General features: G+C 38.1%; 1 protein-coding gene across 2 annotated transcripts in view; it reads left to right on the forward strand.

Annotated features, from left to right (window-relative positions):
- Window positions 1–15479, forward strand: part of LOC121477794 (transient receptor potential cation channel subfamily C member 4 associated protein) — a 72274-nt gene that overhangs the window by 26763 nt on the left and 30032 nt on the right. For both annotated transcript variants that reach the window (XM_041732328.1, XM_041732329.1), the window contains exons 5-7: window positions 720–775; window positions 2875–3003; window positions 9561–9768. In XM_041732328.1, coding sequence (XP_041588262.1) covers window positions 720–775; window positions 2875–3003; window positions 9561–9768 — 393 coding nt within the window. The remainder of the gene's footprint in view (window positions 1–719; window positions 776–2874; window positions 3004–9560; window positions 9769–15479) is intronic.

Here is a 15479-nt window from a genome sequence, read left to right on the forward strand (position 1 = left end):
GCAGGGCTGCCCATTGACCTCTCAGAGGGAGACCTAACATTTTAGAGTTTGTGGTAGTGTTGGAATGAATGGAAACAACTTTTAAAAGTAAAACTAATGCCGAGCAAAAACACTCTTTTGATGATTCATACTCAGTTTTATTCTCTTCAGGCTTAGGGGTCATAAAAATTACTTCCTTTTTGTTGTATTCCCCTGTTCCTGCTCACAGAAAAGTAGCTAGTTCTTTGTTGGAGTTAGTAGATCAGGCATTAAAAGCCATTTCCCCAACAGAAATAACAAAAAAGAAAACAAAAAGACACTTGTGAGTCTTTAGTAAAAGTGATACCCTTGTTTGCTGCTAATAGAACCACCAGTGGAAATTTATAACGTGCAATCAGGAAGTTTATATTTTGGATTCTAACATTTCTGCTTTTGGAAATGTATCATGGCTATTAAAAGATGACACCACAGTAGGTTCAAAGTATGAAGACTATGGGGCTTAAGAAGAAAATGGCTACTGCATCAAACCCAAAGTCAGTATACAAATTGGTTTGTAGGTTGTGATAGGCATCCTGAAAATCTTTGGTAAACAAGATTTAGTACACCTCTTTGAAAGAAGTATACTAAAAAGGAAGATAATCATCTTGGAGGAGATTGTGAGGAACAGTTCTTAGGTTCAAAAATTTAAATACCATCTTTTCAGTGAGAAAAATAACCAATTATTCCCCTTTCACTTTCAGTAAGTGATGAAATGTCCAAGGATTGTTTGAGCATCCTGTATAATACGTGTGTCTGTGTAAGTACGCCTATTCTTGGGGCCTCCTTTTTTGTCCCCACCACATTTGCAGTGCTTGAGAGGGGAAAGTTCAAGGGGGGGCGGGTGGACATGAGAGCTATCCTCAGACATGCAAGAATTGGACTTACTTACGTGGGCCTAAGAACCAGGACCAACAGGTAGAAATTGTAGGGAGGCAGAATTTCGTAGAAATTGTTAAGAGTTAGGGCTGCTTCAGCAGGTAGTGATCTCCTTTAGCCCTGGAGGTGTCCAAGCAGAGACTGAACAATCCTTTACCAAGTCGATACATACACTGGAAGAGTATGTGTAACCTTTAAGGTTCCTTTTAATTCCATTATTTATTTCCATTCCTTCATTTTCCTTGTTACAAAACAAAACCAGAACTAGAAGCCCCACCAGTGTATTAAGCAGGAGACTGCTTGTTTGACCCCTGAGAAGGAAAGAATGGTGAATGAAAGAAGCCATTTGGTAGAAAGGAAAAAGCCTAGCACTTAGTGCTAGAACTGGGTTTGGAGTTCTGGCTCCTGTCTCAGTACTTATTAATTCACCTCTCTGAGCTTTAGTTTCTTATCTGTAGAATGCAGTTAGTAATCTTATTAACATTGTAGGCTTGTTGTGAGGACTAAGTGGGACGATAGATGTGACAGCACTTTGTAAAGCAATATACAGGTGCTAGTTTTTGTAAGACACAGTACCTGTCTTTTAGGAACTTATGTGGTAACGTGTAAGCAGTGAATCATAATACACGCCAGAATGAAACAAGTGATCCTATAGAAGTGAAACCTGTATGTTATAAAAATACAGTGGAACATTTAATTCCATGTCCTTTCTTGCATCATTCAGAAAGAGATTTCAGGCGTTCTTGTAGTAATATGTAAAATCTACCAATATCATAAATCATAAATTTAGAAGTAGAAGAAAGAAAAGTGTAGAACAAGGTGAGGGTATAACATGTATGCAGGAATTGGGCTGACCATAAAATCATCTGTAGTATGAATGGGGCACAAATTTGGGTTTAAACTTATTGGCCAACACAAATAGGGAAATAAGTTTCAACACTTAACGCAATTCAACATCTTTTAACAGCACCGCACAACAGAAATACAGCATGACCCTACTTAGATTAGTTTAAATTTTCTTATAGCCACATTTTTTTTAGAAAGAAAAGAAGTAGGAAGAAATGTTAATTTTAATAATATATTTTATTTAGTATATCAAGGCTATTCCAACATGTGAACAACGTAATTATTAATGGGATATTTACCTTACTTTTTTGTACTAAGCTTTCAAAATCCACTCTGTTTCTTACATGTGGAGCACATCTCAGTTCAGACTAGCCACAATTCAGGTGCTCAGTAGCCACGGGTAGCTAGTTGGCAGATAGGCATGGACAGACCTAGAAGATAAAAGTAAACTAATTGTTCAGCTAACACACAACTATTTTTGCAACTAAGGTCAGTAAGAACTTGTCCTTCTTTTAAAAGATGACCTATGTATGATATAAATATTCCCATCATTGGCAACTTCCATATAGTCATTAGTTTATGAGGCTGTTTGTTAATGGTACCTAATGTAAATTAGCAATATTCCATCAAAACACAGTTCATTTAAAAAAAAACAGTAAAGGAAACAAAAATTGGAAGAACATAGAATAATATGGTTCAACTCTGTGCTGATCTGGCTTAATTCCAGGGAGTAGGCAGAAACCAAGAAATGCCTGATGGTGCCTGTTTGGGGGCGGAAACTTGTGCAAATTGTGGCTAACCTGGAGTAGGCATGACCTGCCTGAAGACATTTACATTCCAAATTTAAAACGTACTGCTGACCAAATAAAACTTGGCCTACTGGGTGCTAGTTTGTAGCTTCTCATTTAGTTACTAGGCAGACATTAGGTCAAGAACCTATGATGAACCAACCATGACCCCCCCCCCCCATTCATTTGCACACAATGTTTTAGTGATTTAAGGCCTCTGCCAAGAATTCCTGTTGTAGCTTGGACTTGCTTTTCCAATGTCTAGAAGGGGGAATACCTTGCTTTTCATGTTTTATTTTGTGATTATAACCTATTCTGCCTTTTCTCTCCTTTTCTCTTGTGATAGACGGAAGGAGTTACAAAGCGTTTGGCAGAGAAGAATGACTTTGTAATCTTCCTGTTTACACTGATGACGAGTAAGAAAACGTTCTTACAAACAGCAACCCTCATTGAAGATATTTTGGGTGTTAAAAAGGTGAGCTATGTTTTCCAGCAGGTGGATGACCAGACAGGGGAGGATGTCTCAGACAATTGGGATTCTCAAACCTGAATGATCTACAGAGGTCTTTTATTTTTTTTTTTAATTTTTTATTTATTTATGATAGTCACACACAGAGAGAGAGAGGCAGAGATACAGGCAGAGGGAAAAGCAGGCTCCATGCACCGGGAGCCTGGAGCCTGACGTGGGATTCGATCCCGGGTCTCCAGGATCGCGCCCTGGGCCAAAGGCAGGCGCCAAACCGCTGCGCCACCCAGGGATCCCTACAGAGGTCTTTTAAAACAAAATTCTTCCATGTTCCTAGAATTAACTTTTTTCTATTTACTTAATATATTCAAGTACAAAACTAGGTTATATTCCTCCTTCTAATGGGTTTTAAATGACAATAAAACCTAAACCAGTATGTAAATTGAAATCAAAATAATAAGACTTAAAAGCTCAGATTGACTTTGTGAATTTAATGTGATGACTAACATTACTTTGCCAAAATCAGATTGCCCCTCACTAATGATTTTGATGCAGGATCTTTGTAGCATACTTAAATTGTTATATGCTATGTGATGACTCCATTTTCCTACCAGTTTTCAATACTTGAATGCTGTGAAACGTTCATTCTTTAGGATATGTTTTCCTGGGTGGTGATGTTTGACTTTCACTTATTAAGTCCACTTCTGTTTATTCTCATTAGTCTTCAACAGTTACAGTTTAATTGATACCAGAATAGAGGACGCAGATGTGAACACTGACATCCTGCCATTTGGTTGTAAGGTGGACATTCAAAAGATCCATAATATGCTTTAAAAACAACAACAACAAAAACACAAAGGGCACCTGGCTGGCTTAGCAGAGCATGTGATTCTTGATCTTAGGGTCCTGAGTTCAAGCCCCATGTTGGGTGAAGAGCTTACTTACAAAAGAAAAAAAGAAAAAAATGAAAAACAAAACAAAAAACTGTGATTGAAATGAAACACTAAATTAAAAAATTATCATCAAGAACTTACCCCGAAAAACCACATCTATAGACCTCTGTTAGATAATCACTAAATTAGATTTTTGAGCAATGCTTGTGAAGATGTGGAGCTTACTTTACTTCCCCAGTCTCTGTTCCACTGCTTTATGTTGGTTGCAGGCTGGCAGATTTCTTCCTCTTACTACTGAGGAGGCAGGAGCAGCCTCTTAAGAGTTGCTGTTGCAGGGAAAAGGCTACCGACGTGCATTGTGGTTATCCCAGCTTTCATTTCTGTCTATCTGCTGCGTTTTCCCCAGGCCCTGCCTGTCATGCACAAGCCGAAGATGCACAAGTGGCCCATTGTCTATAGGAACACACTGGAGATGTGTGCAGGTCCCAGACAGACCCTTTGTACCCTCTGATGAAAAGGCTTTGTTATTTTTCCAATAATTGTATGTTCCAGCCAGTGTGTGAAAGGGAGCTTCCAGGGTGGAAACACCAGACTCCCTGGCAGTCTGAGCATGAGAGTCTAGGATTGCTCCTTCATAACTTTAGCCACTTGTTCCTCATGACCTGACATTCATTTCTCTGTGTGTTACCAAAAATAGTGAGGAGTTCTGCTAGACATGGTTAACCTTGGTGCAGTTTGAAAGAGGGATAGACACGGTAAAGAAAATGGGAACCTAAGCCACAAACTGGGAAAAGATATATGTAACTCATTAATAAAGGATTGGTATTCAGAATTTATCAAGAGTTCTTACAAATCAACAAGAAAAAGACAAATAGCTCAGTAAAGAAAAAGGAGGGCAATGATATAAATGAGCATTTCACAAAAGAGATACGAATAATCCATAAACAGAATGTGCTTAACTTCATTGATGCTCAGGGAAATGCAAATTAAGATTACAGTGAGAGAGAAAGAGCAAGTGTTGGTGAGAATGTATATCATTGACCTTTCCTTCTTTGGCTGGCTGGCTTTCTTTCCTTTTTTTTTTTTTTTTTTTTAAGATTTTATTTATTTATTCATGAGAGACATACACACACACACACACACACACACACATAGAGGCAGAGACACAGGCAGAGGGAGAAGCAGGCTCCATGCAGGGAGCCCGATGTGGGACCCGATCCCAGGACTCTGATCCCTGAGTCCTGAGCCAAAGGCAGATGCTCAACCACTGAGCCACCCAGGTGTCCCCTTTCTTTTTTCTTTCTTTTCTTTCTTTCTCCAAGACCAATGTGGGGCTTGAGTTCACAGTCCTGTGCTCAAGGCCTAAACTGAGATCAAGAGTCGGTTGCTTAACTGACAGAGCCATCCAGGCACCCCGAGAAGGTGTATCTTTGGAATCACTTATATACTGCTGATACCTTTTTGTTTCTGCAGAATCTCTTTATTTTTCCTTGTTTTCTGCTTGAATATGTGCATACCCTGTGACCCAGCACCTAGGGAAGCACTACCCTGAGGGCTGATGTGTCATTCTTGTGCCTGGGTCACCTGTGCCCAGGCATGTTTGTGGATAAACTCAATCCCAGCACAGTAGTTTTTAGAAATGAACATACTACATCAAAGCCAAGAGGTCACGAAATCAGTTTATTCATTGGGTCTACCAGCTAAAAAGAAAAGATCAAAGTGTGTCATGTAAGGGTATTGTTTCAGTTTTTGTTACATTATTTATATATTTACCTATGTATGTTTTATTGAGTTAAATAGAAATTTTTTCTTATTCTTGGACATTGTCAATGTAATTTGGAAGCCACTGCCCCAGAAAAACTTCTGCACATGTACATCAAGAAATGCACAAGAATGCTTATAATATTATTGTTTCAGAGTTAAAAACTGAAACCAAGTCCATGATCCATCAATAGGAGAATGGATAAATGTTTTCTAATCATACAGTGGATATTAGAGAGTAGTGGAAGTCAATAAACTGTTACTATAGGCAACAACATAGCTAAATCATAGAAATTGATAGAAGTCAGTTGCTATATAGTTGTTTGTTTTGTTTTTTTAGAGACTGTAAGCAGGGGAGGGACGGAGGGAGAGGGAGAAAGAATCTTAAGGCTCCACAATCAGCATGGAGGTACCAGTGCAGGGCTTGATCTCATGACCCTGAGATCATGACCTGAGCCAAAATCAAGAGTTGGATGCTTAACTGACTGAGCTACCCAGGCGCCTCTAGTATATCATTTTTATTAAGCTCTGAAATAAGCAAACTCATATAAGGCTAAATAAAATTCAGGACTGTGGTTACCTCTGGCAGAGAGACAGGAAGATGTGATAGGAAAGACACACACAGCTATTCACTTGGTTATACTTCTTAATATATATGTTGTATGTATTAAGTGTTAAAATATAACACAAAGGGGTTAGAGGGCTGTTGGACCTGGTTTGTGACCCATACACTAAGACAGGACTAGAGGAACAAGGCTGAAAGTTACAGTTTCTTCTAATAACAATAACTAACATTTGTTGTGTCCTGGTGAAGGAGAAGGCAAAGGTGGAAGAAGCTATACCCCCTCCATAGCAAGCGCCTTGTTCTTCATTACCAGAAATAAGAGTGGAGGCCGTGGAGGCTTCTAGGAATAATTCACTTATTCAGCACACATATACTGAGACCCTTACTATACCAAGTCTTATGTGCTGAGGCTCTGGAAAGAAAGTAAGACATACCTGTCCCTCAAGGCAATGTGAGTTTATTTGGAAATAGATGGAGGTAATTACAAGGTCCTGTGATAAGTGCAGTGATAAATACCTAGTCCAGTGAAAGTGAATTACTGAGATGTAGGGTAGTAGGTTTTATCTGAGGAATATAAGAATGTTTCAAAAGCAGAGAGGCTCATGTAATGCACATTTGCAGATTTTAAAGAAGAAAAAAAAAAGATATAACCAAGTAACAGAAAGCATTTTGTAGAATCCAGTAGTTATTCATGACAAAAGCTAGGAATAGAAGGAAAGTTCCTTAATATGATAACAAAACTTACAGCAAATATTAAACTTAATATTGAAACTTCGGAAATACTCTTCTTAAAGTAAAAAAAAAAAAAATAATAACACCTGCTATTGCTTACTCTAGATAATTGGTTACCTGTGCACATACACAGTAATTGAGAGAATTACACAGTAATTCCTATAAGAATGTTTATTAATGTTTAATAATTAATGTTTATTAATGTTTAATAGTGAAAATTATAGTCTACCTAAACATACATATATACACATATATGTTCTTTTATGTATATATATATGTATATATAAATTTAAAAGAATCGTTAAATTCATTGTGGAGTAAAACAGTGAAGAATGAATGAATTAGCTACTTCTATCAGAGTAGTTAAATCCCAGTGTTAAGGGGCACATGCTGGCTCAGTCGATATGGCATGTGACTCTTGATCTTGGGGTCATGAGTTCAAGCTTCATATTGAGCCTAGAGCCTACTTAAAAATAAATACATGTTTTAGAAAAAACAAAAAAACAAAAAACTTGTCTGAAGTGACCTAAATTAAAAAAAAAAAAATTCCAGTGTTGACTAAAAAGTAAGGTATGGTTCACACTGTGCATACAGAACGATAGCATATGTTTTAAATTTTGTAGTTTATTTTTTATTGGAGTATAGTTGACATGCAATGTTATATTAGTTTCAGGTATACACAGTGATTCAATGATTTTATACATTATGGTATGCTCACTACCATATCACCATACAATGTTATTACAATGTTATTAACTATATTCCCCATGCTGTACTTTTCATCCCCAGGACTTAATTATTTTATAACTGGAAGTTTGTACCTCTTCATCCCCTTGACCTATTTTGCCCATTTCCCCCAGTCTGCTTCATTCTGACAATCACCAGTTTGTTCTCTGTATTTGGGTCTTTCTCTGTTTTGTTTGTTCATTTGTTTTGTAGATTCCACATATGAGTGAAATCATATAGTATTTGTCTCTCTCTGACTGATTTCACTTAATATTATACTCTCTAGATCCATCCATGTTGTGGGGCACCTAGGTGGCTCAGTGGTTGAGCATTTGCCTTTGGCTCAGGTCATGATCCCAGATCCTGGGATTGAGTCCTGCATTGGGCTCCCTGCAAGGAGCCTGCTTCTCCCTCTGCCTATGTCTTTGCCTCTCTCTATGTGTCTCTCATGAGTTTAAAAAAAAAAAAAGAGAGAGAGAGAGAGAGAGAGATCTCCAACCATGTTGCAAATGGCAAGATCTCATCTATGGCTAAATAATATTCCATTGTATATGTAAAACCATGTCTTTTTTATCCATCATGTATCAGTGAACACTTGGGTTGCTTCTGTATCTTGGCTTATTATAAATAGTGCTGCAATAAACATAGGAGTGCATATATCTTTTCAAATTGTTTTTGTTTGCTTTGGGTAAATACCCAGTAGTGGAATATCTGAATCATACAGTATTTCTATTTTTAATTTTTAGAGGAGCCTCCATACTGTTTTCCATAGAGAGTACATAGAGAGTGGTACATTGTGCCAGCAGTGCACAAGGGTCCCTTTTTTTCCATATCCTAACACTTTTTATTTCCTGTCATTTAAATATTAGTCATTCTGACAGATGTGAGGTGGTATCGCTGTGGTTTTGATTTGCATTTCCCTGATGATCAGTGATGTTTAATATCTTTTCATGTGTCTGTTGGCCTTCTGTATGTTTTCATTGGAAGAGTGTCTATTCAGGTTCTCTGTCCATTTTTAATCAGATTATTTTTGATGTTGAATTGTGTGAGTTCTTTATATATATTTTGAATATTAGCCCATCATCAGATATATCATTTGCAAATATCTTCTCCCATTCAGTTGGTTGCCTTTTTGTTTTATTGGTGGCTTCCTTTGCTTTAATACCGTGTATATATATATATTTTTTTTTTTAAGATTTTCTTTATTTATTCATAGAGATGCAGAGAGAGAGAGAGGCAGAGACACAGGCAGAGGGAGAAGCAGGCTCCATGCAGAGAGCCTGACGTGGGACTTGATCCAGGGTCTCCAGGATCATGCCCTGGGCTGCAGGTGGCACTAAACCACTGCGCCACCGGGGCTGCCCAATACCGTATATTTTTATGGAAATATTTATAAGAGCATGTATGGGAATAATAAATACAGTTCAAAATAATGATTACCTCTGGTGGGAGAGATGGGACTGCAACTGAGTAGGAACATACAAGGGCCTTCAGTTATATTTTAAATATTTTATTTCTTAAAAAGAAAACATCTGTAGGAAGAGTGGCAGTTTATGAGTGATAAAACTTGTGTGGTAGGCATTTCTTTTCTTTTTTAGATAGGCAGAATGACCCATATGAGCAAAGGTAGAGAAATAAGAACAGTGGTATTCAAAGGGGTTAACCCTCAACCAGTCCTAAAGGGTATGTTAGTCCCATTTGGCAGTTGAGCAAAGACTTAGAGAAGTTTCATAATTTACCTATGTTTGCACAGCTGTAGTTTGCAGAGCTGGGATTTGGACCTAAGTGGTTTGGCACCAAGTCCCATTCTTAGGGGAATGCAAAGGGAAGGACACATCCAGTCTCAAATGAACTGAACATGCGGATTGTTTTATTTGTGTCTCTTGTAGGAAATGATCCGACTAGATGAAGTCCCCAATCTGAGTTCTTTAGTATCTAATTTTGATCAGCAGCAGCTTGCTAATTTCTGCCGGATTCTAGCTGTTACCATTTCAGAGATGGATACAGGGAATGATGACAAGCACACCCTACTTGCCAAAAATGCTCAGCAGAAGAAGAGCTTGAGCTTGGGGCCTTCTGCAGCTGAAATCAACCAAGGTAAAGTCTCTTAAGTTTTCAGAATTTTGAGATTGTGGCTCTGAGACCCTTTCATAAATTATCTGCTCTTTCAGTATCCCGAGAGATTGATTTATGTGAGGGCTCCTAGGGTCCACTTAGAGTATGTAAATTTTGTGTATATCTGTTCATTATTTTAGGAAGCTAAGTCATAACCTTTATCAGATTTTTGAATGGATTCAGAATCACAAGAAACTTAAGAACCAGGAGCACCTGGGTGACTCAGTTGGTTAAGCGTCTGACTCTTGATTTCAGCTCAGGTCATTATCTCAGGATCATGAGATCAAGTTCCATGTCTGGCTCTGCACTGGGCATGGAGTGTGCTTAAGATTCTCTCTTTCCCTCTCCTCCCCACCATCTCTCTCTCTCTAAAAACAAACAAACAAACAAAAAAAACATTGTTTATCAGAATTACAAATACACATACCTTTTGATCACTAAGCCTTTTCTGGGCCTTTATCCTATAGGTATATAGGATGTGATATGTACAAGGTCATTTATTGCAAAATTGTAGTAACAAAAGACCAGAAACAAGACAACTTAATTTCTAGAATATTTATATAATGGGAAATTTTATAATTTTTAAGAAAAAAGAATGAATATCTGTGTACTGATACAGGAAAATATCTCCAAGATATATTACTGTTAAAAAGGGAAATGCAAAGCTGTGTGTATAGTATGATACTTGGTGTGGTAAGCAGAGACGGGGGAATATTTGTTCACATACAGTATGCATAAACTGAAAGCAGGCACAAGAAACTGAAAATAGTTACCCGTTGGGGGTGGCTGGAAATGAGGTAGATGACAGCAGTGGAAGTAAGACTTCTTAATGTATTATTTTATATATTGTTTGATTTTAGAACCCTGTGAGTATGTTAATTACTTCCCTACCTATTGCTTTTTGGTAGCAAAAGAACTTTTTCTATTTCTATACTGGTCTAAGCAGATTTGGGGGAAATTTGGCATATATCTGTTTTGGTTGTAAGAGTATAGATGATCCACATTTGAACTAAAATATTTATGTGCTTAAAAGCTCGTTCTTGAACATGAACAGCCTGCAACATATAGCTTTGTGCTATATGTTGGGTTAACTGAATAACCAAGGTGAAATAATGAAAACTTAGCATTAAAAAGCAGTAATAGAGAGTGATGATCATCATCCTGTGGCAGCCCTGAGGATGCTTTGAAAACAAATACTTCGTTTCTGAAGTCCAGTTGACTGGATATGTGATTTCTCGGGCTTAGCTCTGTAGAATTGCTAAGTGCTACACAGCAGCCTCCCTTCTAAATACTGAATATGAGTCCTCTGTTAACTTGGTGAACATTCTGGTTTTAGTTATGAACACTAAATGGTCATGACTGTATTTCTAGGTTATTAATAAAATTTTACATGTTTTAGTCATATGTAAAAACAGAAATATATGAACTCTGTGGACCCAGGTTGGTGGTTCCCTCCAGGCTGGTTTTCCTTCCTGAATCCATAGATCCAAGGCCTACCTTGGTCTGTGTAGGCTTTTCTTCCCCTCCCTCCTTACTTATGACTTTTAAGGAGTACTCATTTTAGTAAATCATAAAATATACATTCTTAAAAACGTGTGAATTTTGTTATGACTAAATTATACCTTAAAGCTGATTTAAACACACTGACAGGGATGCCTAGGTGGCTCAGCAGTTTGATGTCTGCCTTTGGCTCAGGGTGCGGTCCTGGGATCGAGTCCCACATCGGGCTCCCTGCATGGAACCTGCTTCTCCTCTGTCTGCTTCTGTCTACACCTCTCTCTCTCTCTGTCTCTCATGAATAAATAATATCTTTAAAAAATAAAAAATAGACACACTGACAAAAGCTCACATTTGTAGCAAACATTGAGCTAACTGCATTACCTAGAAATTATTTTATTTACTCCTCCAAGCAGCCCTATGAAAAAGAGATTACCATCACCATTGCATAGCTTGGGAAGCTGAGGGTCATAAAGGTTCGTCATTAGATACTTGTGTGTGCTGGGGGCACTGAGTCATTGTCATCTTAAGGAATCTGTTCTGGAAGATTATTTTTATCCTGTTGGTATCGATTACCTTCACATACCTGTTTGTAAGCTGCCTTAAGTGAAACTAGCATTGCCCATCATTCTTGGAGGTTTTTTAGCTAGTTGGTTTTTTAGTTCACGGAGAGTTAACCCCAAACTCAGATTTCTTTAATTTGGGCATTTAAAAAAAAAAAAGTCTTCATAAAATGTCTAGGTTCACTTGTATACCTATGTGGCTAACCCATGAGATAATCTATATGTGATATCTGCTTGTAACTTTTGGGTTAAAGCTTTAATAAATGTATTTTAGCACATGATGTACAGGGTCTGATCTTTCCCAGCTTTCTGACCATAACTTCTGTTTCCCTGCCCCCCACCTCACACACATTTTTCTCTAGCCACATGCCCTGGGAAGATCAAGGTGAACATAATTAAATCACAAGTACAGTGAGAAAAGATCTTAGTTCTCAGTGTTGTCATGCCTTAATTGAACTCCAGTACTAAATAGTTTTAAATAGAGGCATGTGTAATAATCATCCCAGGCTGCTATAACAAGATACTGTAGACTGGGTGGCTTAAAAAACAGAAGTTCATTTTTTCACTATTCTGGATGCTAGAGGTTCGAGATCAAGATGCTGTTGGCATTGGTTTCCAGTGAGGCCTTTCTTTCTAGCTTGCAGTGGACTGGCCTTCCCACTGTGTCCTCAGGTGGTCTTTCCTCTGTATGTACAAAGAGAAAGAGACGCCTGGTGTCTCTTCCTCTTTTATAAAGACACCAGTCCTATTGGATTAGGGCCCACTGTTATGACCCCATTTAATTACCTCCCTAAAGGCCCTGCCTGTATCCAGATGCAGTCATATTATGAATTAGGGCTTCAACATAGGAATTTGAGAGAGGGGACACAATTTGGTCCATATTAGTATGGAAAGTGGACATGTTTTTGTTTTTTGAATAAACATGTTGATGTCTGCCTTTGGCTCAGGGTGCGGTCCTGGGATTGAGTCCCACATCGGGCTCCCTGCATGGAGCCTGCTTCTCCCTCTGATTCTGTCTACACCTCTCTCTCTCTGTCTCTCATGAATAAATAAACAAAACATGTTTTTGTTTTTGAATAAACTGTGGCTGTTTTCCAGCAAAATAATGATGTATATTGTCTTCCTGGAGCTCCTATAATAGTGAAAATGTTTGAGCCCTTTTTGGATTTCTCAGAATTACCAGTTGTTCTTCTTTCCGTTCCGATGGGAACGGATGGTTTCATTGGGGGGGAAAATCATTCAAAAATTTAGTCAGAGATGTAGATGAAGTCACAGGCCAGATAATTACCAATTTATAGGTGACCCTAAGCTAAGAGTTGCTTATTTTTGTAACACGTGAGCTAGGACAGAATTCAGAATCCTCTCAGCTGGAAAGTAGGGCCAAAACTGAAGAGGAAAGTTTACGGGAATATTTCAAAATACTGATGTTTTTACAAATATGAGGAGAGAAAGGTTTGCTTTTGCAGAAATTCTCAGAAGTTGTAGGTGTTTCAGTTGTCAACCAGTATAACATTAACCATAGTGTGTGATCACTGTCAGTAAGGCTGTGCGAGTTACAAGGACACTGTGACACTGGGTACCAGTTCCCTGAGGTTGTGTATAATTTGATGAGCATAATTGGGCCAATGATTTTTTTTTTCCTGGGGAGAGATCCCCTAGCTTTTCATCACTTTTTCAAGAGATGAATGATTCACAAAGGTGCAGGAATTTCCAGGGTGGGGGTGGGAATCCCAGAACCCTGAATGCTGGGGAGTTCACATCTGAGGGGCTGTGTTGAGTGTGCAGGGTAGGAAGACTAGGTCTTAGGAACTGTCTTGTGAGGAATAGAGAAACTGCAGCTATTTATCCTTGCAGAAAAGAGTTTGAGAGCAAAAATCCAGCTTTGGAAAGATTTTCATATAGAATCCACTCTTTATTTTTGGGAAAAAGTACTATGTATCTAAAGTTTCTTAAATATATGTGGGTCTATAGTAGAAAGTTTGTTCTCTTCCTTGTGGCACCCTCTTATATTTTCTCACATGTCCCTCCAGAGAAATTCTGTACATGTCCAGTCAGGGGGATGGAGGAGGGAAAGAGATTGGCTTCTCCCTATCTGTATAGATGATAGTATAAAATAGGCACCATTCTGCCCTTTGTTTACATTATCTTGCACAGCATTCTATTCCAGTACATATAGAATTATGTGATTCCTTTTTACAGCTAGAGTATTCTAATATTTGGGCATACCACAATTTATTTAACCAATCCCTGATAGATGGAAATTTGGCTTATTTTTAAATCTTTGTTCCTACAGATAACAGCCTTGTGTTTGGAGTATGATGTGCTAGATAAATATTTCCCTTTTAAGCTTTGATAGATGTTCACAGGTTAACCTTCTGAAGAACTTACTGGTTCATCTTACCCCACTCTATATGCTGTTCCCAGTACAACACCTTTCTTAAACTTCTCAAGCCAATAAGTGAAAAATGATATCTCAAAACAAAAAAGCTATCTCCATGTATTTTTTCTAAATTGAAGTGAATGTCACATAACCAAATAAACTGAACAATTCAGTGGCATTTAGTATGTCTACAGTTTGTGAAAGCACATCTCCATCTATTTTGAGAAATTTTCATTACCCCAAAAGGAAACTGTGTACACATTAAACAGCTGAAATTCACCATTCTCCCCAACCCTGGCAACTGCCTGCTTTCTTGTTGTCTAGATATTTTAGAAATGGAATCCTACAGTATGTGACTTTTGGTATCATGCTGCTTTCACTGAGCATGATGTTTTTTAAGTTCATCCATGCTGTAGCACATCAATGTTTCATTTCTTTTTATGGCTGAATAATATCCATTATTTGTATATACCACAATTTGTTTATTCATTCATCTGGTGATGGACATTTGAGTTGTTTCCCCATTTTGGCAATTGTGGATTGGCTGTGAATATGTGTGTATTTCCCCATTTTGGCAATTGTGGATTGGCTGTGAATATGTGTGTATTCCCCCATTTTGGCAATTGTGGATTCACATGGCTGTGAATATGTGTGTATATACCACAATTTGTTTATTCATTCATCTGGTGATGGACATTTGAGTTGTTTCCCCATTTTGGCAATTGTGGATTGGCTGTGAATATGTGTGTATTTCTCCATTTTGGCAATTGTGGATTCACATGGCTGTGAATATGTGTGCATGTGTATGTATTTGAGCACCTGTTTTCAGTGATTTGGGGGATATACTTAGGAGTAGAATTGCTGGGTCATGTGGTAATTCTATTTTCAACTTTTTTAAAAAAGGATTTTATTTATTTATTAGCGTGCAGGAGCAGAAGCAGAGGGGAGGGGCAGAGGGAGAAGCAGACTCCCCACTGAGCAGGGAGCCAGACATGGGGATTGTTCCCAGGACATTGTTCTCAGGATCATGACCTGGGCTGAAGGCAGACACTTAACTGACTGAGCCACCCAGGCGCCCTTGTGTCCAACTTTTTGAGGAAAAGCTAATTTTAATATAGTTTTAATTAGCTTTTTTAAAAAAAATGAGGTCAGACATGATAGTCACTAATTTATAGAGGATGGAAAGGGGGTTAAGATTATTTGCTGAGCTCTGTGCTGGAACTGAATTTATATGACTTCGTATAATCATAACT

The sequence above is a fragment of the Vulpes lagopus genome, chromosome 18 (genome assembly GCF_018345385.1).
Source record: "Vulpes lagopus strain Blue_001 chromosome 18, ASM1834538v1, whole genome shotgun sequence".
Classification (NCBI taxonomy): Eukaryota; Metazoa; Chordata; class Mammalia; order Carnivora; family Canidae; genus Vulpes; species Vulpes lagopus.